Source organism: Diplodia corticola (genome assembly GCF_001883845.1).
Source record: "Diplodia corticola strain CBS 112549 chromosome Unknown scaffold47, whole genome shotgun sequence".
Classification (NCBI taxonomy): Eukaryota; Fungi; Ascomycota; class Dothideomycetes; order Botryosphaeriales; family Botryosphaeriaceae; genus Diplodia; species Diplodia corticola.
The window spans coordinates 123,575-144,758 of NW_017971526.1; the positions used below are offsets into that span (position 1 = coordinate 123,575).

At 58.6% G+C, this 21,184-nt stretch overlaps 8 protein-coding genes across 8 annotated transcripts; 3 read left to right on the plus strand and 5 right to left on the minus strand.

The window, feature by feature from the left end:
- Nucleotides 1-600: 600 nt before the first annotated feature.
- Nucleotides 601-2,593, minus strand: BKCO1_4700039 (atp synthase subunit mitochondrial; the record flags this gene model as incomplete). The annotated part of the gene is made up of 8 exons (XM_020276390.1): nucleotides 601-680; nucleotides 737-1,348; nucleotides 1,401-1,638; nucleotides 1,691-2,007; nucleotides 2,072-2,114; nucleotides 2,178-2,263; nucleotides 2,351-2,517; nucleotides 2,583-2,593. 8 exons carry the CDS (start codon nucleotides 2,591-2,593, stop codon nucleotides 601-603), a joined length of 1,554 nt encoding a protein of 517 aa, XP_020127793.1.
- Nucleotides 2,594-3,079: 486 nt separating this feature from the next.
- BKCO1_4700040 (uncharacterized protein) lies at nucleotides 3,080-5,532 on the minus strand (the record flags this gene model as incomplete). Its single annotated transcript, XM_020276392.1, has 8 exons — nucleotides 3,080-3,106; nucleotides 3,159-3,789; nucleotides 3,839-4,174; nucleotides 4,222-4,916; nucleotides 4,969-5,081; nucleotides 5,133-5,232; nucleotides 5,287-5,411; nucleotides 5,460-5,532. 8 exons carry the CDS (start codon nucleotides 5,530-5,532, stop codon nucleotides 3,080-3,082), a joined length of 2,100 nt encoding a protein of 699 aa, XP_020127779.1.
- A 743-nt stretch (nucleotides 5,533-6,275) lies between these two features.
- Nucleotides 6,276-8,141, plus strand: BKCO1_4700041 (atp-dependent clp protease; the record flags this gene model as incomplete). Its single annotated transcript, XM_020276393.1, has 2 exons — nucleotides 6,276-6,693; nucleotides 6,751-8,141. The coding sequence occupies 2 exons, from the start codon at nucleotides 6,276-6,278 to the stop codon at nucleotides 8,139-8,141; spliced, it is 1,809 nt and encodes a 602-aa protein (XP_020127780.1).
- Nucleotides 8,142-10,543: 2,402 nt separating this feature from the next.
- On the minus strand, nucleotides 10,544-11,090 carry BKCO1_4700042 (uncharacterized protein; the record flags this gene model as incomplete). Its single annotated transcript, XM_020276394.1, has 2 exons — nucleotides 10,544-10,815; nucleotides 10,874-11,090. 2 exons carry the CDS (start codon nucleotides 11,088-11,090, stop codon nucleotides 10,544-10,546), a joined length of 489 nt encoding a protein of 162 aa, XP_020127777.1.
- Nucleotides 11,091-11,396: 306 nt separating this feature from the next.
- On the plus strand, nucleotides 11,397-12,051 carry BKCO1_4700043 (peptidyl-trna hydrolase domain protein; the record flags this gene model as incomplete). Its single annotated transcript, XM_020276395.1, has 2 exons — nucleotides 11,397-11,603; nucleotides 11,656-12,051. 2 exons carry the CDS (start codon nucleotides 11,397-11,399, stop codon nucleotides 12,049-12,051), a joined length of 603 nt encoding a protein of 200 aa, XP_020127778.1.
- Nucleotides 12,052-12,268: 217 nt separating this feature from the next.
- Nucleotides 12,269-13,455, minus strand: BKCO1_4700044 (phytanoyl-dioxygenase; the record flags this gene model as incomplete). Its single annotated transcript, XM_020276396.1, has 4 exons — nucleotides 12,269-12,427; nucleotides 12,504-12,586; nucleotides 12,650-13,161; nucleotides 13,229-13,455. 4 exons carry the CDS (start codon nucleotides 13,453-13,455, stop codon nucleotides 12,269-12,271), a joined length of 981 nt encoding a protein of 326 aa, XP_020127775.1.
- A 932-nt stretch (nucleotides 13,456-14,387) lies between these two features.
- Nucleotides 14,388-16,555, plus strand: BKCO1_4700045 (general substrate transporter; the record flags this gene model as incomplete). The annotated part of the gene is made up of 7 exons (XM_020276397.1): nucleotides 14,388-14,459; nucleotides 14,517-14,528; nucleotides 14,585-14,634; nucleotides 14,705-15,011; nucleotides 15,070-15,193; nucleotides 15,248-15,831; nucleotides 15,995-16,555. The coding sequence occupies 7 exons, from the start codon at nucleotides 14,388-14,390 to the stop codon at nucleotides 16,553-16,555; spliced, it is 1,710 nt and encodes a 569-aa protein (XP_020127776.1).
- A 499-nt stretch (nucleotides 16,556-17,054) lies between these two features.
- On the minus strand, nucleotides 17,055-19,469 carry BKCO1_4700046 (peptidase s41 family protein; the record flags this gene model as incomplete). The annotated part of the gene is made up of 1 exon (XM_020276398.1): nucleotides 17,055-19,469. One exon carries the CDS (start codon nucleotides 19,467-19,469, stop codon nucleotides 17,055-17,057), a length of 2,415 nt encoding a protein of 804 aa, XP_020127773.1.
- Nucleotides 19,470-21,184: the final 1,715 nt, after the last annotated feature.

A 21,184-nucleotide genomic window follows, 5' to 3' on the forward strand; every position in this document is an offset into this window, starting at 1 on the left:
GAGACCTACTAGAGTCGCGTGTGAGGATGTGATGATGATATGATTTCGGGCGGACGGAAGGATGGATAAGGATGGACGGAACGGCGGAGATCACGTGCGGCGTGTATTTCTGATGAGAATTCCCCGATCGGCTGATATCTTGGGGAAAAGAATCGTGGGGGAGGGAGTATATATGGCGGGAAAAAACTAATGTAGGTATAAGGTGCTGATGACCTGGTCATTTACGGTAGTGTCCCAACATCGAGTTGCTCACCGCGCTGTGTGAAGTGAGTACGTCATCTTTACAATAGAGCTCGGCCACGTCACATCCACAACTTGCGCTTTCTGTTCAAATGCACGCAGGAATGATCTCAGATGGTGCGAGGATCTTCAGCTTTAGGATTACACGCCAAGATGGCACAGGAGAAGACGCCAGATGTCCTTCGTTCATCCCCCTCTCTGTACAAAAAATTCAAAAATGCATTTCGTGGGAAAACTGGCCCGTGTCTTTTTCTAAACATGAGCTGAGAGAGTCCCCTCGTCCTTTCACCCGGCGCTTATCTCCATGTGTGGCAGAAATTGTCGGTTGCTCTCTTCTCCCGTAGCTTAATCTACTTGCGCTTACGACTTCTCGAGGTCGGCAAGAATCTTCTCACCCTTGGCGCGGGCAGACTCAAGGTCACCAACCATGTAGAAGGCACCTAAAGGTCGAATTAGCAATCTGGGAAGGGAAATGGTGGAAATGGTTGCAACTTACCCTCGGGAAGGTCGTCACCCGCACCCTCGAGGATAGCCTTGAAGGACCTGATGGTGTCCTTCAGGTCGACCAGCTTACCCTCGATACCAGTGAAGACCTGGGCAACGGTGAAAGGCTGCGACAGGAAACGCTGAATCTTACGGGCACGCTCGACGGTAAGCTTGTCAGCTTCCGACAGCTCGTCCATACCCAGAATGGCAATGATATCCTGGAGCGACTTGTACTCCTGGAGGATCTGCTGGACGCGGGAAGCGGTGTCGTAGTGCTCCTGGCCGATGACACGGGGGTCAAGGATACGCGACTTGGAGTCGAGAGGGTCGACAGCAGGATAGATACCCAGCTCAGAGATACCACGGGACAAGACAGTGGTGGCGTCCAAATGGGCGAAGGTGGTGGCGGGGGCAGGGTCAGTCAAATCGTCAGCAGGGACGTAGACGGCCTGGACGGAAGTAATGGAACCCTTCTGGGTGGTGGTGATACGCTCCTGCATGATACCCATGTCGACGGCGAGAGTGGGCTGGTAACCGACGGCAGACGGGATACGACCAAGAAGGGCAGACACCTCGGAACCGGCCTGAGTGAAACGGAAAATGTTGTCAATGAAGAGAAGCACTGTTCCCTGATTAGCTTCGCTCCGCAATCTGCGTTCGCCTGCAATTCTTACCGTCCTGGCCCTCCTCATCACGGAAGTACTCAGCAATGGTAAGACCGGTAAGGGCGACACGGGCACGGGCACCCGGGGGCTCGTTCATCTGACCGAACACCAGGGCGACCTTGGACTCGCCATCAAGCTGAATGACACCGGTCTCCTGCATTTCGTGGTACAGATCGTTACCCTCACGAGTACGCTCGCCGACACCGGTGAAGACGGAGAAACCACCGTGGGCCTTGGCGATGTTGTTCTATTGCGTCGTCAGCGAAGACTCGCAGAGTTGGAGCCACGGGTATCCTCACAATCAGCTCCTGAATGAAGACAGTCTTGCCGACACCGGCACCACCGAAGAGACCAATCTTTCCACCACGAGCGTAGGGAGCGAGCAGGTCGACGACCTTGATACCAGTGATGAGAATCTCAGCAGAGGTGGACTGGTCGACGAACTCCGGGGGGTCGGCGTGGATGGGAGCGAACTTGGTGGCCTTGACGGGACCGCGCTCGTCAATGGGGTCACCAGTAACGTTGACGATACGACCAAGGGTGCCGTGACCGACGGGGATCATGATGGGCGAGCCGGTGTCGAGCGCCTCGGCACCACGGACGAGACCCTCCGTACCTGTTTCCATCATCAGCGACACGCCCGAATGCGCGCCGGGCGCGTGGTGGCAGAGAGTACTGACCGTCCATGGCAATGCAGCGGACGACGTTCTCACCCAAATGTTGCTGCACACGGTTTAGCTGGTGTTCTTCGGCGCTCCGGAGCTCGGCTCAGGTTGGGCGGCTTACCGCGACCTCGAGGACCAGCTTCTGGCCACCGTTCTGCGTGGTCAAGGCATTGAGAATGGCGGGGAGCTTCTCGCCCTCGAACTTGACTGCATTCCGGAGTCAGCGATGATGGAATTGATGTCGGTGCTGTCGCGGCCGCGGGTCGACGGCGGACAGAAAAGTTTTTCGCATACCGTCGACGACGGCACCGATGACCTGGTGGATCTTGCCGCCCTGGGCGGCATCAGAGCTGGCGAAGCGAGCAGAGAGCGCCGGAGCGAAGTTCTTCTTGATGGGCTGGAAGGCGGCGCGAAGCGCAGGCCTGCGGAAGGCGGAGGCCCTCAGCGACCGGTTGATGCCGCTGCAATTCCATCATGTCAGCGTCGGCACGGCGCCAATGGCATCGGGAATCGGCGTCGGGCGTACCTCTTGAGCATTCTGCAAGATGTCGGAGGGCAGGGTAGATGGGGGAGTGGAGAGGTGGATGGGGAGAGAGGAAGCTCGTCTGGGAGACGGTCGAGGTGCAACTTCACTGCGAGCGAGATTCTCCGAGGCGGGCACAGGCCACGGTCGGCAGGTCCAGTGACCACGCCTTCCGAAAGCCGGACCCCAACAACCTCCCGAACCAAGTACCTACTAATCCTTTAACGCGCCCGCGACCCGGCCCGCAGAGCATTGTTGCAACGCTGCGCTTGGCAGTACTTGCGCACACCCTGCTCGATTGCGCGCTACCGCGTCCTCTTCAATCCTTCACTTTCACCACTGCACCGCACTTGGGATACCTGCCGCTACTCAGGTCACGTGCAATACGCGCGCAGCTGCATGTCATTCTGGCTATGATACATACTACCCTGCCTACCCCTCACGCAACTCGAAAACCGGCCATTCATATCACACAATCTCTTCACGTCCGAGGCCTGTCCTTACAAAGTCTCCTCAAGCGCCAAGACCTGCGATTGTTAGCCAAGCTGCCATCTGGCTGCGTCTACGGGCAGAACTTACGATTGCCGTCTTCGATGGAATGTACACCTGCAGGAAGTTCTTCCGCTCGTTCCAGGCAAACGGCGTTGTGAAGAAACGCGTTTCTTCGCTGATGTTGCCATGTCCTCCAAAGTCCTTCGAGTCAGTGTTGATCACGATCCTGTATGTACCCTCCTTTTCCACGCCGACGCGGTAGTCGGTGAAGCTGCTGCTTGGGTGGAAGTTGAAGATCCACAGCAACCCGCCCCGTTCGAAGACAATCACTTTGTCGCCATCGTGCTTCAGGCTGATGTAGGCCTGAGGAGAGTGCAGCCAGCCGTACTTCTCCTCGGTCCATTGCATCTTGCTGTCGAACTCGTTCAGGAAGCGGTAGCGAAGAAGCTCGTCATCCACAAGGTTGAACTGCCGGCGCGCGTAATGGAAACTGTTACCATTGCCCTCGCGCGGGAAGTCTAGCCACTCCGGGTGACCGAATTCATTGCCTTCAAAGTTGAGGTACCCCTCGCCACCAAGGCCGTGGGTGACGAGACGGATCATCTTGTGTAGAGACAGTCCACGGTCAATGACCGGAGTAAGCTCCGTCAAGACTGACATGTTGGTGTACAACTGCGCATCGCACAGCCACATCAGAATGGACTTGTCACCGACAAGGCTGGGCAGGTTAGTTTTGATTCATTGTGGGTGGGTCAAATGCAACTTACGCCTGATCGTGACTCTCGGCGTATGCGATAGTCTTCTCTCCGTGCCGACGGTTTACCAAGGTCCAGCAAAGGGCGTTCATGTCCCAGTCGATATCCTGCTTCTCCTTGAGCCACTTGATGTACAGATCCGGAATGGCCATTGCCAGCCTGTAGTCGAAGCCGATGCCGCCGAGCGACAAGGCAACGCACAGACCAGGCATGCCGGACACATCCTCTGCAATCGTGATGGAAGTGGGATACAGCTGGTGAAGCATTTCGTTGGCGATCATGAGGTATACGACGCCTTCCTCGTCCACACCTTCGCCAAAGTACTCATGGTAGCCACCAGAGAAGCCACTGGAACGGTTAGCGAAAACCCACATGTTTGATAGTTGCGCACTTACGTTCCGATGCCGTGGTGAGTGTAGAGCATGCTTGTGACACCATCGAAACGGAAACCGTCAAAGTTGTATTCTTCCATCCAGAAGCGAAGGTTACTCAGCAGGAACCTCAGGACCTCGTGGCTACCGTAGTTGAACAGCCTGCTGTCCCACAACTCATGGCGGCCTTTTGCTCCCTCATGGAAGTAGAGGTGATCGCTATTGTCGAACATGTTCAAGCCATCCAGGACGTTCTTGGAAGCGTGGCTGTGCACCACATCCAGCAGGACTGTGATTCCCATACCATGCGCCGTGTCAATCAGCTCCTTGAGGTCGTCGGGCAACCCGTAACGACTGCTTGCAGCAAAGAAGCTGTTGATCTGGTATCCAAAGCTAGCATAGTATGCGTGCTCCATGATGGCCATCAGCTGGATGGCATTGTAGCCCAGATGCTTGATGCGCGGCAGAACATTCGCTGTGAATTCCTTGTATGTCGCGACCTTGGCCTCCGGCGAGGAGATTCCGACATGTGCTTCGTAGATGCGAAGGCTCTGTGGCTTCTTGGGCCGCTGGTGCTTGAAGACGTATTTCTGGTCCTTCGGGGGGTTCCAGAATCTTGCGTCGTAGACGGGAGACACTGAGAGGTCTTGGGTCACTCGAGTGATCCATGCGGGGATGCGCTCTTGTCTTGCGTGATCGTTGGGAACCACGAAGGAGATCTAAAGGCAGTGTCAGCTTCTAGCGTGGAATTTGAGGGCACGTCCAGCACACCTTGATCTTTGAGTCGTGTGCAATTCCCGGCTGGCCATCAACCGGTGGGACGGTGATCTCGAAGACGCCAAACTCGTTCTTCGTCATTTCATGGGAATCACGGTTCCAGCCGTCTGGCAGTTCGTCAGCCACCAAAGTCGGCATGCTCTAGGCGATAGACATACTGAAATCGCCAATGAAGTAGGCGCGCAGCGCATTGGGTGCCCATTCCCTGTAGGTGACGGAGTTGTCGTCATTCACGTGAATTCCGAATTTCTCGTAACCCTACAGACGAAGGGGTTAGCTGTGGATGTGGGGCAATGGCACAAGGTGGGATACCCTTGAAAACTTCTCCAGACCGCCTTCGTGCTGCTCAATGGCCTTGAGCCATTCTTGAGCCTTGCTGTAGCGGGTTTTGAGAGCGTCCTTGAAGGGCGAGAGCCACGGGTCGAGGGACACAATTCCTGGCGAGGTCAGCACACCGCAAGAACTGCGGGACGAAGGCAGGGTACCAGTGCCGTCGCTGGGCAGACTGCCGGCAGAGTCGCCCAAGACGGAGTTGTCGGAGGCGTTATTGGTTTCCATGGTGGCAGACGATGGATTTGGACGCGCGGGCGACAGAGCTGGGGGGTGGCGGTCTTAAAAGGCGTTGAGAGGTGGGCGGCGGGACAGGGCAAACAGACAGTGCCTGGATGCGATAGCGAGGGCAGGCGCGTCGCGTCACGGCGCATGGCGGATGGCAGACAGTGAGGCTAGAGCTTAAAACGCAAGGGTATATGCGGGGCCCGGCGTGCTCTCTCTCCACTCTCCACCCAGACCTCCCCTCCTGGGGCTGCAGCATTTCGCAACGCGCCCGCGGCGGGCGCAAACATGGCCTCAACGTCATACGCGAGACGTGAGCTAGGGCTGCATGCAGCTAGGCCCCCGCCTCAAGGGAGCTTGGACGCGCCCCAGCCCGCGGAGAGCCCGCTGCGGCCCCGAGCTCCAGACGCACGCCGATGACGGACGCCGCCTTCAACACCGCTGCCGTCTGCGTACACTCTCCTGAATCCCCAGCCAGAGCCTCCCCGTCTGCCCGTTGCCCGTTGCCTGCGCGCTCCAGCGTCCCCTCCCCTCGTGCATCGCCTCGCCCCCAGCGCCCGCTGCCTGCCGCCCCCGCTTATCTCCGCTGCGACACCCCGCCGAGCTTGACTCAAGCGTCAGTCGCCAGCCGCGCTCTGCGATGAGCTAGAGACAACGCATCAAGCGCGGAGACGCTCCCCAGTTTTCCGAGCAGGAACTACAATCGAATGCCTGCAGATCCAGCGTCGTTTGCCACCATATCCAAGATGACGCTCGCCGCTGGTTTCACCATCACCATCTCGCCACAGGCCCGCTCGTCCTATCTCGCCCTGTACTCCATAAGCCGTGCCTTTGCGACCTCTGCAACCCAGTGCTCGTCCAACCACTACAGCCGCTCGGATTTTTCTGGCCAGGGATTCACGGGCATCTATGAGCCTGGTCAGCCAACCGGCGGGCCGCTGGGCGGCGCCAGCATTGTCGGCGCCCCGCGGGTAACCCCGAAGGCGCTCAAACATCACCTGGATCAGTTTGTTGTCGGTCAGGAACGCGCCAAGAAGGTTCTTAGCGTCGCTGTATACAACCACTACCAGCGCATACAGGAGCTCGAGCGGCTGGACGAGGAGGAGCAGGAGCACCTGGCCCAGCAAGCGCGGCGGGAGATGGTACATCGGCATCCCGTTGAAGGTACTCATCATAGAAGGCGTGACGCTTCCGGCGCCGTACTGACGCAGCATCTTCCAGATGAGTTCCCGGGGCAGCAGCGGACTATCAATGTCTGGGACGCTGAAACTCAGTACCCGCCCGACCCCTCAGCGCCGCCCCCGCGCGCAACCCCGGCCTTTGGCGCCGAGCCCATCGTGGACAACAGCCCCATGACCATCGAAAAGTCAAACATACTATTACTTGGGCCGTCAGGCGTGGGGAAGACGCTCATGGCGAAGACACTTGCTCGCGTGCTTGAGGTGCCCTTCAGCATGTCTGACTGCACCCCGTTCACCCAGGCGGGGTACATCGGCGAAGACGCGGAGGTTTGCGTGCAACGGCTCCTCGCTGCGGCAAACTACGACGTGGCCGCTGCCGAAAGGGGCATAATAGTCTTGGACGAGATAGATAAAATCGCAACGGCAAAGGTCAGCCACGGCAAGGACGTCAGCGGAGAAGGCGTGCAGCAAGCATTATTGAAGATTATTGAAGGCACGACACTACAAGTACAAGCTAAGCCGGAGCGTGGAGGCAACGCCGGGAGAGGGCCAAGCAGCAACGCCTCAGGCTATACTTACACCCCCGGAGGCGGCTCTGGTGGACCAGGAGGTGGCGGGATGAACATGGGCCACCCTCCCTCGCCCAAGGGCGAAGTTTTTAACGTCCGTACTGACAACATCCTTTTCATCTGCACGGGAGCATTTATTGGTCTGCACAAGGTAATCCTCGATCGGATATCCAAGGGCAGCATTGGCTTCGGCGCGCCGGTTCGAGCATCCAACCCGGAAGCGTTACCCTCCGACACCAGACTGCAGGGCGATGAGGCCCTTTTCCGCAAGCACGTCCCCTTCTACACCCCAGAGTCCGCAACAGCAGCGTCTCCCCAAGCCTCCCTCAACACCCTCGACCTCGTCGAACCCGCGGACCTCCAGAAATACGGCATGATCCCGGAGCTCGTCGGCCGCATCCCCATCTCCTGCGCGCTGTCGTCCCTCGACGAAGAAGCGCTCGTGAGGGTGCTGACGGAGCCCCGCAACTCGCTGGTCAAGCAGTACGAGCAGCTCTTCTCGCTCTCCGGCATCGAGCTCAAATTCACGTCCCCGGCCCTCCGCGAGATGGCCAAGCAGGCGTCGAAGATGGCGACGGGCGCGCGCGGCCTCCGGACCGTCATGGAGCGCCTGCTGGGCGAGGCGCAGTACGAATGCCCCGGCAGCACGACAAAGCACGTCCTCGTGACCCGCGACGCGGCGCAGCGGAAGAAGCCGCTGACGTACGTCAGCCGCGGGCAGCAGCAGCGGTTCCAGGCGCTGTTGGATCAGGAGGAGGAGGAGTGGCAGAGGGAGATCAGCGGAAAGCAGGCCGAGGTGGAGCATCAGCAGAGGGTCAGCAGCTTCGAGCAGTATAGGAATGCGGAGGCTGGGTATGCTTAGATAGAGAGGGGGAGGGTATGCTCGTGGGTGGGAGAGCTTCGACCCGGGCGCGCTCACCGGGCATCATTGGTTTAACTACTGCCGGTTTTGAGATATTTCAGCAGGCCTGGAGAGTGGATTTGAGTGAGGTTGCCATGTAGCCGTCTTTATTGAAGAAATAAGTTGCAGATGTATGGATGTGCGGCTGCTCTTCCCCAGAGAATATGTGAGACGTGGCCGTCGGAAAAGGCCTGTGGTCTTCCAACATGTGGTGTATGGATGAGCGACACAACTTGACGTGGAACTGAGGCAAGCGGTCGGCTGGCGTGACATCTCTGCGTGTTTCTCTCAGCAGCCGCTGTTTATGGTGGCAGCTTCTCACGACCGGGAAAGAAAGTAGTAAAAGCTCCACTGTCGACGTCGAAATCCTGCGCGGCGAGCCGGGGTGTGCGTGTCTTCGTCAAGGTGACACAGGACGACTTTGGTGGTGTTGATTACATCTAGCGAGGCTCGGTCGCCGGTATTGTAGAGGTGGATGACGCGGGTGGTGGTGACTCTCGCGGAAGTGAGGAGAGGAGCGCTGGAGCCGAAGTCCGACCTGGTAGACACGGCGGATGGGACGGAGTTGAAGACGAGGAGGCTTTTGTTCGGCGATGCGGACGTGCTGGAGGACCTTTGTCGGCTCGTGGCCTACTTCACCACCCGCTGGTGGAGCGAGTGTGGTTCTCATGCGAAGCATGTGTGGGGACGGTGGTGGTCAATCGATGCTTGGAAGTGACATGGCCGCTTCCCAAGGCAGCAGTGTGGTCTGAGTGACGCGGGGGTGAGCTTGAGCGGACGGTCGGGACGGTGTGGGTTGTTGCAAAGTGTGGTGCATATTTAGGAGCCCATGATGCGCAGGGTGGAGTGGCTGGGAAATATCTGGGAGCGCCTGGAAAAAGGCGGGTGTGTTATGTATTAGATCCGCGAAATCCTTACTATCAAAATCCACTGTGGTCGGACTGAACTGAAGACTCGTTTGAGTGTACTGCGGGGGTCATGTAAGTGGTCGCCAGGCGTTACTCGACCCAAACGGGTAACTGCACACTGGGAGAAGGTTTTCCAGCTGTCCATCGCATTGAAAAGATGCATGGTAACCGGGTCGCTACGGCTAGACTACAAACGGTGTAAAGAGAGCTTTCCTTTTTGCCATTCTATGGCCGCTTTTTTGGTCCAAAACGACGCGGGTTTGGACGAGGAACGCAGTCGGCTTGCTTTTTGTCTATGGGCTGGAGCCGATGGGCTTCGAACTTGGAACCATGGCGGTTGCCATGGTTCCCAGCGCCTCCACCGGTTTAGGAAATTCTGTGGTGGCTTTCCCGGAGGTGATTTGTATGTGGGCGCGAGAAATCACTTCTCAACAACCAAAGCTCTCCAGACGCTTCAATGACACAACTTCTGTCAGACAGCGCTTCAGACAAGCAGCTTCACAAAGCGAAACAGATACCTGCCGCCGCAGCTCATGAGTGCACCAGCCGCATCCCGACACCAAGCCTCTCTCTTGTCTTCACTACTCCGTCGCCACGGCGAGAGTATTCACCCCGCGCCAGCAACCTCGCGAGTCCTACCAGCACTCTTCGCGGAAGTCTGACTGTACTAAGGAAATCTGAGAGTGGGATAAAGGATCGCATGGTTGAAATGCTGTCAGAGTTGCCTTCCCAATAGTATATCCTTTGCTGACTCGTTCCCCCAGGCACCATCCCCACGTCACCCAGAACCTCGTCAGAAATACCAATTGCAACGTATCCCTGCGCTGCGATCAACCGTACTTTCGGTCGGGTAAACTGTACATATGGTCCTCGCAATCGGACAGCAGAAGACCAAGTCCGTCTGCTATTACCGACCGAAAACTACCTAAATGGTCTGCAGCAATCCGTTCACGGCAGGTAGCAAACTGCTTTGCACTTCGGATGGTTCAATGCCATGTACCAGGTGCTCCAAGTATTACTTTACTAGGACGTCTAATCGCCTACCCACGAATGGCCCAAGGCAGCACATGATCACCGTCACACAAAACGAAGGGAAATCAAAGTCATCGAATGACATAGTGAGAGCCTCGCGCACAGAAAGCGATCGCGCTCTGGCCATTAATATTAATTACAACGATTTCGTAGTCTAAAACGTTCTTCATCTCAAAAGACTTCGTAAATTCTTCAACACACACGTACACACCGCCGCCGGATTGCACCGGCAACGCCGGAGAAAGGCCAGCCAAGCCATCTCCCCACAGCCGACGGGAGGAGGGTGGGAGGGGGGCCGACCGGTCTCATGTGGAAGCATTTCCTTCTTTCCCTCTGGGGCCGAAAATGCCACCAACATACCCACCGTCCGACATGTGCAGAACAGGGCCCAGACAAAGCAAAAAAAAGAGCCATGTTCGTGCTTCACAGCTCCATCATGCCAGCGCCGTTGGCGGGCACGGCACGGTCCTGTTGCTGGGCGGCGGCATGCACGCGGGCAGCGGCGGCCTTGGCGGTGGCCTTGACGGCTTCGACGGAGGTGTGGAGGATGGTGTGGGCGGAATGGTCGGCGGGTGCGCCGGAGGTCTCGCCGGCGAGGTAGTAGGCGGCGCGGTTGGCGAGGAAGGAGATGTGCTCGGGGAGGTAGAGCGAGGCGGCGATGACAATCATGCTGGCGAAGAGGAAGACGAAGGAGTCTGTCGCAGCGAGGCAATGTTAGTAGTTTGTGAGGGCTTGAGACGACGGCGGACGCACTGAAGATGAACTTCTCGGTGGGCGTGAGCATGTACAGCGAGAAGGTGACCTCGTACTGGTAGCGCTTGCGCTGCAGCCAGCGCAGGACGGCGGTCGGGTACAGCATGAGGGCGAGGGCCAGGATGCTGGCGGAGGCGGCGAGGAAGGCGTAGGTGAGGGTGGAGGTGTAGTAGTAGACTTGTTGGCTGAGCGAGGTTGGGTCCGAGTAGTGCGACATGGGTAGGATGGAAATCTCGATCAGCGGTTGCTTTGGTAATTGGCGTGATGGGCGGCGCTCCCTGCTGGCGGCACACGGGTAGGGGCGGACGGGTGTGAGTGCAATGGCCGGATCCGCGCGCGACGGTTAATATGACAATTGCGGAGGATGCTGCTGGGCTGCGCAACGGGTGGTGCCTGCGGGCGGAAAAGGAGCGCGCGTTCCTGCGCCTGCACGACACGCGTGTTTCAGGGTCTCTGCGTCCCACCCCTCTGGCCACCCCCAACCCAGGTCACGTTCCGCCCATCCGCACTTCCGCACATCGCCATGGCGTTCCGCTGCATGCGGCTCCTGCTCGCCCCAGCAGCACGGCCCGCCCTCGCTCGGGGCCTCCGCCATCCTCTGGCCTCGCGTCCGTTTGCCGTCGCTGCTGCACTCCGCGGCCCCAAACCTCTGCCGCCTCGACCTACCGTCAACGAGGATGACATCACCGAGTCTTTCCTCAAAGGCAGCGGCCCAGGCGGCCAGAAGATTGTACTGAACCACCCCGTCATTTGCTCGGGTGCCCACTGACCGTGCCGCGCAGAACAAAACTTCGTCAGCGGTTCAGCTAAAACATCTCCCCACTGGCATCGTCATCAAGTATCAGGGCACGCGGTCTCGGACCCAGAACCGCAAGACTGCCCGCCGGATGCTGGCTGAGCGGCTTGAGGAAATGGAGAAGGGCGACGAGAGCCGGACGCAGATCAAGCGTGCCGCTCAGGCCAAGAAAAAGGCGAGCAAGGCAAAAAAGTCACGCAGAAAGTACAAAGCTCTCGAAGATGCCAAGAATGCCGCAGTTGGTGGTGATGGCGTAGAGACGGCAGCAGAGGACGCTGCTGACGAGGAAGAGGAAGAGTGGGAAGAAATCGACAACGAAAGCATCGACCAGAAGGACGAAAACCCCATCCATCAACCAGAGAATAGGCCACGAGGCCCGTGACGTCTGCTCTGTTAAATGTTGTCTTTGTTGGCCATACGGTATCGCTGCTCTCGGGCAGCCGAAGCTGTTGTCTAAACCCTACGAAAGCTGCCGGCCACGCTCATCAATCTTACGGTAAAGTTCCATCAAGGGACGACAATGATTCGAAACCACCTCAGAATACCGCTGGAACTTGAGGACCTCCACTGTGGTAGTGATATATGCCCAGCCGCATTGATCACGAATCGTAAGGCAGCACTCCAGCGAGCCGGAGCAGCGTGTCGTTTATCTCTGGTTCCTCGAAAGGCCTGTCTCGGTTGTACTCGTCTGGCTTGCCACAGCGAATCCTTTCTGTCGAATAGCTGTTGACGAAGACGTTGTCGTGGGGCCAGTGGGTCTAGTAGAGGTAAAATCAGCCTTCTTTCTTCAAGAACCCTCCGCCGAACCCGACGCCATTGAACAAGCGCACTAACCGTCCCAAGCCTCTTCTCGAAGAACTCCTTCTTCTTTTCCAATGTCTCCGCCTTGGCGAATTTGGCCGGCGCATAGCATGCATCTACCAAAACGTCAGCAAGCCTGTCTCTCTTCGTCCCACCAAGCCCATAACAAGAAAACTCACACACAAGCGCCCTCGTTTCCTCCCCCTCGGGCACGACGTTCCAATGCACCGTCCGGCTATCCCATACAATGAGATCACCGGGCTCGGCACATACCTTCACCTTCTCGCAACCCCTCTCCTTAAACCACGCCACCTGCTCATCTGTAAAACCAAACCAGTCCGTCGGCCCCCACGTCTCCTGCTCCTTCTCGTGGCACCCAAAGTACTCCTCCATCAACCGGTGCGACCCCTTCAGCACCACCAAGCCGCCATCCCGCGGCCCATTGGGCGCGAAGTTGATGATGCCTTGGGCACACTGCAGGCCGGTGCGGTGAGGCGACTGGTCGATGTGCGGCCACGCCCCCCAAGGCTCGCGGGAGGAAGTGGGAAGCGTGAAGTTGATGCCGTCGAAGGAGGCGAGCAGGGACGATGTGCCCCAGAGGAGCGAGAAGGCGTCGAGGACGCCCGGTTCGAGGCGGGCGCGCCAGACAAAGGATTCGTGTTGGACGGCGTAGTGATGGTACATGCCGCCCCTGCCGCGCGGGTATTAGTGGCTAGGGCGAGGTGGTGATGGGGAGAGTGGTTTGAGCGATCACGCACTTCATGTTGGCGGGGAGGTGCTCGGGCGTCCAGGTGCTGCGGTCGGAGCGCTTGAAGCCGTATGGGAATTTCTCGAGCCAGGCGTACATGTCGTCGATGTACTCGGTGCAGCGGGACGGCGGGACGGCGCCTTTCACGACGGCGAAGCCCTGGTGGAACATGTCGTCACGCCAGTCGCCGTACTGGGCGTGGTCGACTAGCGTGGGTGCTTGGGTGGAGTGCGGCATCTTTGAATTTTATCGGGGTGTCAAGACGAGATGGGGTTCCAGAGCGGTATGCCTGTGCGGTTCACAGACTTGAAGGGTATCTTGGCACACGCCTCAGACCCGCGAGCTTTCTTATGGACTCGACGGGAAGTCCGGAGCCAGACTTTTGCACTTATTCACCCGCCACCAGGTGAGAAAAATGGATTGCGTCGTCGGAGAAGGCCATCGATGCCGACTTGGGTGCGGCGCAGCGGCCACCTTACCCCAGATCCCCCACTTCTGCGGCCGCTATCACAGCGATGCAGCGTTGCATGCGGAGATACGTCGGATATCTACAGATTCACTCCTCATCGGATGTTCCGAAACCCTGGAGTTGATTGCTGTTACGAGGAGATGGTGCCGCTTCCGGGCTTTGGCCCCACTGGTCACTGAAGTAGTCCAGTCAAAAACACCTGGGATTGTTTCCTTCTAGTAAGATCATCTTGACCCTAGTTCTACATACCCCGCGCACATTGGTTCTTCGCAAATCCGGATCTCCGATAGGACGTACCTCGATGCTTGACCCTACTATGCTGGTCAACGATGCCGTAATGCTTGGAAGCCATATCTGTGATTCCGGACTAAAGCTTGCAGAATATTACTGGGGGGGAAGTGCGGATGTTACCGCAAGTTGTATCCGCCTGCTCGTTCGGCTATGCCAAACGGATCCAGGCGCTCTATGATGTGCATGCAACGCCCTGATAAGGTCAGTTGGCTGCAGACTCAAGCGGTAGCTGCTGGTTTCTCTTAAAAGTATGCGATGACACTTGGAAACTACTTTGGTTTCGCTCTCAAAGATTTCTCTCGCTCCAACGCGGACGTTTTGCTGTCCTGCATCGAAGTGTTTGGTCGTGTGAGATCGTCTTGAGTGGAACCTGTGAAAGAGGGGTAGTAGTCTCTACTCTGGAGTGGCCATGCATTTTGAGAAGCCGCTGCTCCTCAAGGAGCTCACGCCCAGGTTGGTGCAAGTGTACTTGCTTGTATCGGTGAGTATGGCTTTGAAAGCTCGCTTTTGAACAGTGACGCTGACAATCCCTTGGTAGCTGGGCGCTATGGTGAGTTTTCTCGGAGCCAATCATGGTCGAAGCTCGATTTGACGAAGAACTCTCAGAATTTTGGCGTGGATAACAATTACTGGTCGGCTGTCGTCTCCATGGACAAGTAAGCGATACCAGCTCAGTTCTCTCTTGGGATGAAGCACGTGGGGAGCGCCTTGTTAATATGCGCCCAGATTTGCCGCAGACCTCGGGACTCGTGTCGGCGGCAGCACAGTTAATTCCATACCCTCGTCATGGCTCTCCATCGCCAGCGGCACTCCAATTGCCGGTTGGGTTATTGGCTGCGTAGTTGCATCAGAGATTACGCGGCGCCTCGGCCGTCGACTGACGGTTGTCATCATCTGCATCATTGCCATTGTGGGTATCATCATCCAGTCTGCCGTAAGCAACTACTGGGCAATCATGGCCGGTCGTCTTGTGAACTCGGTATCGATGGGAATCGAGGCCAACTGCATTCCCATGTACATGTCGGAGCTTTCGGTACGTCTGAATCCGCCTGACCAGCTGAAATAATTCAAGCGTGCTGACATCAAGACAGCCGCCCGCTATCCGCGGAGCCATGGTCAACTTCTACCAGTGGTGGCTCATGGTCGGCGGCCTCATCGCCGCCAGCACAGTCTACGCCACCTCGACATGGACCAGCGAATGGGCCTGGAAGACGGGTATGTTGCACCTCCCACCTCCCATCCGCCTCTACTGACAAAAGCCCCCCACAGTCATCGTCGTCCAAATCATCATCCCCGTCCTCCTCCTCACCGGCATCTGGTTCGTCCCCGAATCCCCCCGCTGGCTCCTCTCCCAACACCGCCGCGCCGACGCCCTCGCCGCCCTCGCCCACATCCGCCACGGCAGCGGCGCCACGCGGTCCGACGTGGAGACGGAGCTGGCCCTGCTCGAAGCGGCGCTGGCCGAGCAGGTGGCGGCGCACCGCGCGACGTCGTGGCTCGACTGCGTGCGCAGAAACAGCAACGGGCGCCGCACCTTCATTGCTGTCGGCGTGCAGTGCCTGCAGCAGAGCCAGGGCGCGGCCTTCCTCAACACGTACCTCGTCGTCTTCCTCAAGCAGATCGGCCTGCCCGACGTGCTCAAGATCAACGTCGCGTACATGGCGGCGAACCTCGCCGGCGCGACGCTGGCCTTTTACCTGACGGACAAGATCGGCCGGCGGTACATGCTGATGGGCGCGAGCGCGTGCATGTGCGTCTTGCTGTGGGTCGTGTCGGGGCTGGCGGCGTGGTATCCGAGCGGTGTGTCCGGGGGCGCGGTGGCGCAGGGGTGCATCGCGGCGATTATGTTGCATGTGAGTAGTGACGGGTTACTTGGCTATTCGCATTCATTCATTCAGCCTTGCTCTTCTTCCCTTCTTTCATTCCTTCCTTCCTTCTTCCCTTCTTCCCTTCTTCCCTTCTTCCCTCCCTCCATCCCTCCCTCTCCCTCCCTTCGCCCCCGCTTACGCCTGACAGTCCATCTTCTCCACCGGCGCCTGGGGCTCCGTCACCTGGACCGTCACCGCCGAAGTCGCCACCGCCCAGCTGCGCGAGCGCACCGTCGCCCTCGCCACCGCCTCGTCCTTTTGCTGCAACCTGCTCATCACCTACGTCAACCCCTTCCTCCAGCTAGGAAATAGTTCTACTTCCGGCCTCGGCCCCCGCGTCGGCATCGTCTACGCCAGCGTCTCCGCCGCCGCCGTCGTCTTCGTCTACCTCGCCGTGCCCGAGATGCGCGGCCGGTCGCTCGAGGAGCTGGACGAGCTGTTCCAGGCGCGCGGCGGCCGTGGCGTGCCGGCGTGGCGGAGCGCGGCGTTTGTGGGGAAGGGGGTGGGGAGGAGGGTGACGGAGGTGCAGAACAACAGGAGGAGGAGGACCACCACCGCCTACTCGGAAGGGGTTGGGAGGGTCGGGAGGGTCGTTGTGGTTGATGATTCGGATGTCGAGGGGGGTGGTGGTGGGAGGGAGAGTGCGAAGGAGGAGGAAGTGGTGGCGGTGGAAGAGAGTCCCAAAGGGGAGAAGGAGGAGCAGGTCTAGTCTGGTGTTCGATTGGTCGAACCGAGCAGTCAACTACCGTTCGAGAAATCGATGCGGTGATCGAGTTGACAATTTAGGGAATATCCTTCCATACTTTGAAGTGTGCACATAAAACACACAAATCACTTTGGAGAGGCCAAATAGGTATTAGAGTCTCTAATTCATGTCATCGAGCTCTACGGCTACTTTGAGTCCTAATTCTTGCCATCATGATCATGATCATCATATCATGCAAAGGTAGTTGCCCAAGCTACTGTCCCACTTCTGCTTCGGGCCCATCAATCGTTCAAAATGCAGAAGTAAACATTACAATCGAAAGAGAAAATGGGGTGACAAAAGCACTAGTCCGGTCCCCCATGCATGCATCAAACTTTTGTCGTTCGTGAAGTTGGTATCAGTGCTCCCCTCTACCTACCATGCTGAAGAATCGCTGGTGAGAATTAAAAAAAGGAGAAAAGGGTAATAGAAAAGTTGGTCAAGAAGAGAAGAAAAGAACCGCTCAAGGTGCCATGAAAGCATCGCCGTCAAAACGGACAGCAGTCACGTCAGTGAAAAGCTTCAGGCTGTCCTCCAACGAGGTATCACGCTTGGCCATGCGTGGCACCATGGCTCTCTTGGTGAGCTGGTCGCTCCTCTTGGAGCTCGGAGCATCAGACACGCAGCGACTGACGTCACCCCATTTGCTGTCAGCAGCCGCCTTCCAAACCGCCGTGATGTCAAGTGTCATCTCCGCAGTGTAGAACATGCGGCAATCGGCCGTCTCATAGGTGAATTGAAGCGGAGTACCCGTGTCGTCACCTTGGCGGAGGCCGTCGCGAACGTTGACGTTGGGATCAGTGGCCGCACGGTTGAAGGGAACATAGCTGGTGTAGTTGGCCTGGTACGTCGCGTTGTACTTGGTCTGCTCCTCGGGGCTGGCGTACTGATAGGCCTCATAGACCCACTGCTGGATGGCGGCCCAGTTGAAGTTGTTGAAGCCCTTGACGCCACCAACAGCCTGTTGAGCAGCATATTGCGGGCGACCGCCAACCACGATGGAAGAAACGTTGCCTTGCTGGCGCATCAGCTCCGAGAAGATGGCACAGGTTGATGCACAGTAGCCGTCGTAGAGGAGGACCATGTTGGTCGACTCAAAAGGCTGATCGGTGAAGTTGCTGCGGTTGCCGTAGCCGCTGACCTCAATGCCTCCGCTGTTCAGAACGTTGAGCGGGTCCGACATGTTCCAGCGGATGATGGAGGTGAAGTTGTCGTATTCGTTCGCATGTGGGCCATACTTCTCAGCCCAAGAGGTGAAGGGCTTGTAGTCCACATCAGCGTCGGTGCGGTAGTTGAAAACGCTGGAGACAATGTCGGCCATGGTGTAGTTCTCCTGCACGATCTCAGGCTCACGGGGGAAGCCTTCAGAGAGGTACGAGAACTTCTGGCCAAGCAGGTCGAGCGTCTCGTGAGCCCTGAAGCGGGTGCCGCCGTACGGCAGAATGGACGGGAACAGTTGCTTGAACATGTCGTAGCCCTGCAGGATGGTTCCGCCTCCGTTGGCACTCAGGTCAATGATGAGCTTTGTCTTGCCAGCAGCCTTGGCGCCGAGGATGAACGCAGTGCCGATGCGCTGGAAGTCGAGTTCGGCGTAGCTGGAACTGACGAACGAAGGAACGGAGAGAACAGCAATGTCCTCGTAACCTTCACCCTCGAGGTAGTAACCGGCGATGAGGTTGTTCTTCTGGAAGATGACCGGGGTAGGGAAGCCAGGAGCAGGCGTTGCGCGCGTCACCGCCCGAGTGGTCGTGGCGGCTGCATCGGCAGCTGCGGCAACATGCACATTCATCTGGTTGACGGAGGTGTCGTCCTGGGGCTCGTCAACGTTCATGTTCGCAGCCTGGATGCGGGACTTGTCCTTGGCATCAGCGGCCATGGCCATGGCGTGAGCAGTAGCTCCAGAGTCGTAGAGGAAGTAGCGCTCTCCCAGAGCGGTGCCGTTCTCGACGTTGCGGAATGAGACCAGGACACGAGCAAAGTTCTCAAAAGTTTGGGAGGTACCGTTGGCGAAGTCAAGCTTGGTCGTGGGACCAGGGTAGACCCAGCGACCACGACCACCTCCAGAGAACATGCCGGTGCTGGCGCCAGTGGAGCCGAGCTGGATCTGGGGCAAGCTGTACATCAAGTTGTTGAACAGAGCATCGGGGTCCTGGAGCGATCCGTACTGGCCTATCTTCTTGAGATAAGTGGCGGCATCTTCGTCGTCGATCTTCAAAACAGCCGAGGGCGTGTAGGTAGAGTTGGGCAACGAAGCGGCCAAGATGTCCTGGTAAACGAAGGGAACAGGAAGCTTCTGGCCGTCCTCGGAGATGGAAACGAGAGAGATGGGCCTTCCCCACGTGACGATGGCGCCGACCGAGTCAGGGACGTAAACCAGGTGACCGTCGTGAGCGGACAGGATGAGGTTGTAGAGGGCCCAACCGAACTCGTACTCGCCGACGAACTTGTCGGCATTGACGTCGGCAGCGAGATCGTCGAGACCCTGCATGAGGTCGACGGAAGGCTGCACCTTCTCGGCATACTCGGCGGGCGGGTTCTTGAGATAGGCCTGGGTGCTCTGCCAGTCAAGGTAGGGCTTCATGCTGTCGAGGAGCTCAATGGCGGCGGGTTTGTTGAGCGGGGCGCTCATGAGGCAGTCGTAGGCAAGAGCAGCCGGAACGGTGGGAGTGGCGGCCGAAACCTGGCCATTGTTGACGACGGAGCTGAGGACCGAGCACGGGCTTCCGGTGGTGTTCTGGCGGGCATGGAGACTCGGCAGATAGGACGGGCTCGGGGACGGGGTGGCTTTGGCACAGGCACCATGGGCGGAGGTGGTCAAGGGAGAGGCGGCGGCAAGCACGGCCAGGGTGGCGGCCAGGGTGAGCGAGGGAAGCTTCATGGCGGCGAGGAAGTTGAACGAAGGAAAAGAGAGCACGGGGGCGTCCTCTCGTTGGCAGATAAAGAAGAAAAGAAGAGGCTGGGCCGGGCTGACTAGGAAATTTAAAGGAGGGTGTGGAGGTTGTGGGGAGGCAAGCACGGCCTAGAGGAATCGCGGATAGCAAGTGGAGCCCTGCCAAGCGTGGTGGGATGATAGATCAATGCGCCGACTGCCGAAGCGCAGACGGGCAAGCGGGCAAACGCAAGAGCCCAAGGGCGCGGAAGGCGCGTTGTTTGGCGCAGCGATCTGCAGTGCTACCAGCAGCGGTGCACCCGCGCTTGCCCAGTGGCACCGGGCCTCCTTTGCACGTCAGGAACAGGAAGCGACGCGCGCAAGGAGAGCGCCCTGAAACGTGGCGTGCAGGTGCTGGGCTGCGAGGACCTGCAGCGAGCGCGCTGGAGAACGAGCGGGCGGGCGCATCCAATGGCACCCACACTCTCACACGCGCAGGTGAGCGCGGTCGGCCGTCTGGCGGCCAGGCGGTGGTGGTGCAGCGCCGTTGCTGCTGCGGTTGAGCGCATGGGCCCCGGCGCGACGTCATGGCTGGCGCCGCCCAATGGGGAAATGTCGCGGGGCGGCAGGCCGGCAGCGGCCAGCGGTAGCCAGCGGTAGCCAGCGGTGCCCAGCGGTGCCGGCGGGCGCGCCTGGGCGAGCCTTGCAGACTGTCAGACGCGTTCCCGGCCGCCGACAAGGCACAGGCCGAGAGCGCACCGCGGCTCTGTGCCGCAACGCATGCCGCTTCTGCACTGCATCTGCGTTGATTCGCTCCAGGCCACCTCGCGCCCCCTCGCGAACCACGGAATGCTGCTGCCAACAACACGGCGCGATCCAGCGTTGCTGAGCCGGGCCCACGCGCCGCTCCATCTGCTCGCGAGTCGTGCACACCGCAGCGACCGACTTCCGGCTGGGCTGACGGCGGCAGCGCTCCACTGATGCTCGCTCCATTTGTGGATCGCGAAAATCGTTGCCAGTTGTCGGCCCGCCTCCATCGTACCCAGCCCCTCAACCAGCCCCCGAATCTTCATCACCACCGCCACGCGCTTCGCTAAGCACGCCGCCTGATGCCCCCATCGCAAAGACCGCGCTCATCAATGGCAACATCTCGTATCGTCCCGATCGGTTGCAAGGAAGTCTTATTGCGGCTTAACCACCAGGCCTGCGTCTTGGCGTCTTGCTCGAAATGGCATCAGCCGTCATACCACTTCGAGCAACCGTGAAGACGCCAATCCAGCAGCATTTGCCATGGCCAACACGTTGAGCACAGTTTGTTGTCAGCCCCAAATTCTCAAATCCCCGGATCGTGTCGCACCCGCGGCATGACTTGTCGATCCATTCCGCTGCTCGACCGGATCCCTTCCCCGCCCCGACGTGTCTGCAGAGACAAACAGCTCCTGTCAGCGCAAGCAGGTGCCCGCGCCCGAGATGCACTCGCTCCACAAAAGTCCCGTAAACCCCAGCCGGTCAGAGTCGTCGGTCGTGCAGCGCAGATGCTGCAAGCCTCCCGTCCCGCGCCGCCTGTCCCGAGGTCGGTTGCACTGCGTGGCCGATCAGCTGTGCGCCGCCTCACGCTTCTTCTGTGTCTTTGTGTCACGCCTTCTCGCGACACCCTACACCAAGATCCCGCGTCGACCTGCCCCTTGGCGAGATTCATCTCATCAAACATGGCGGCATAAGGG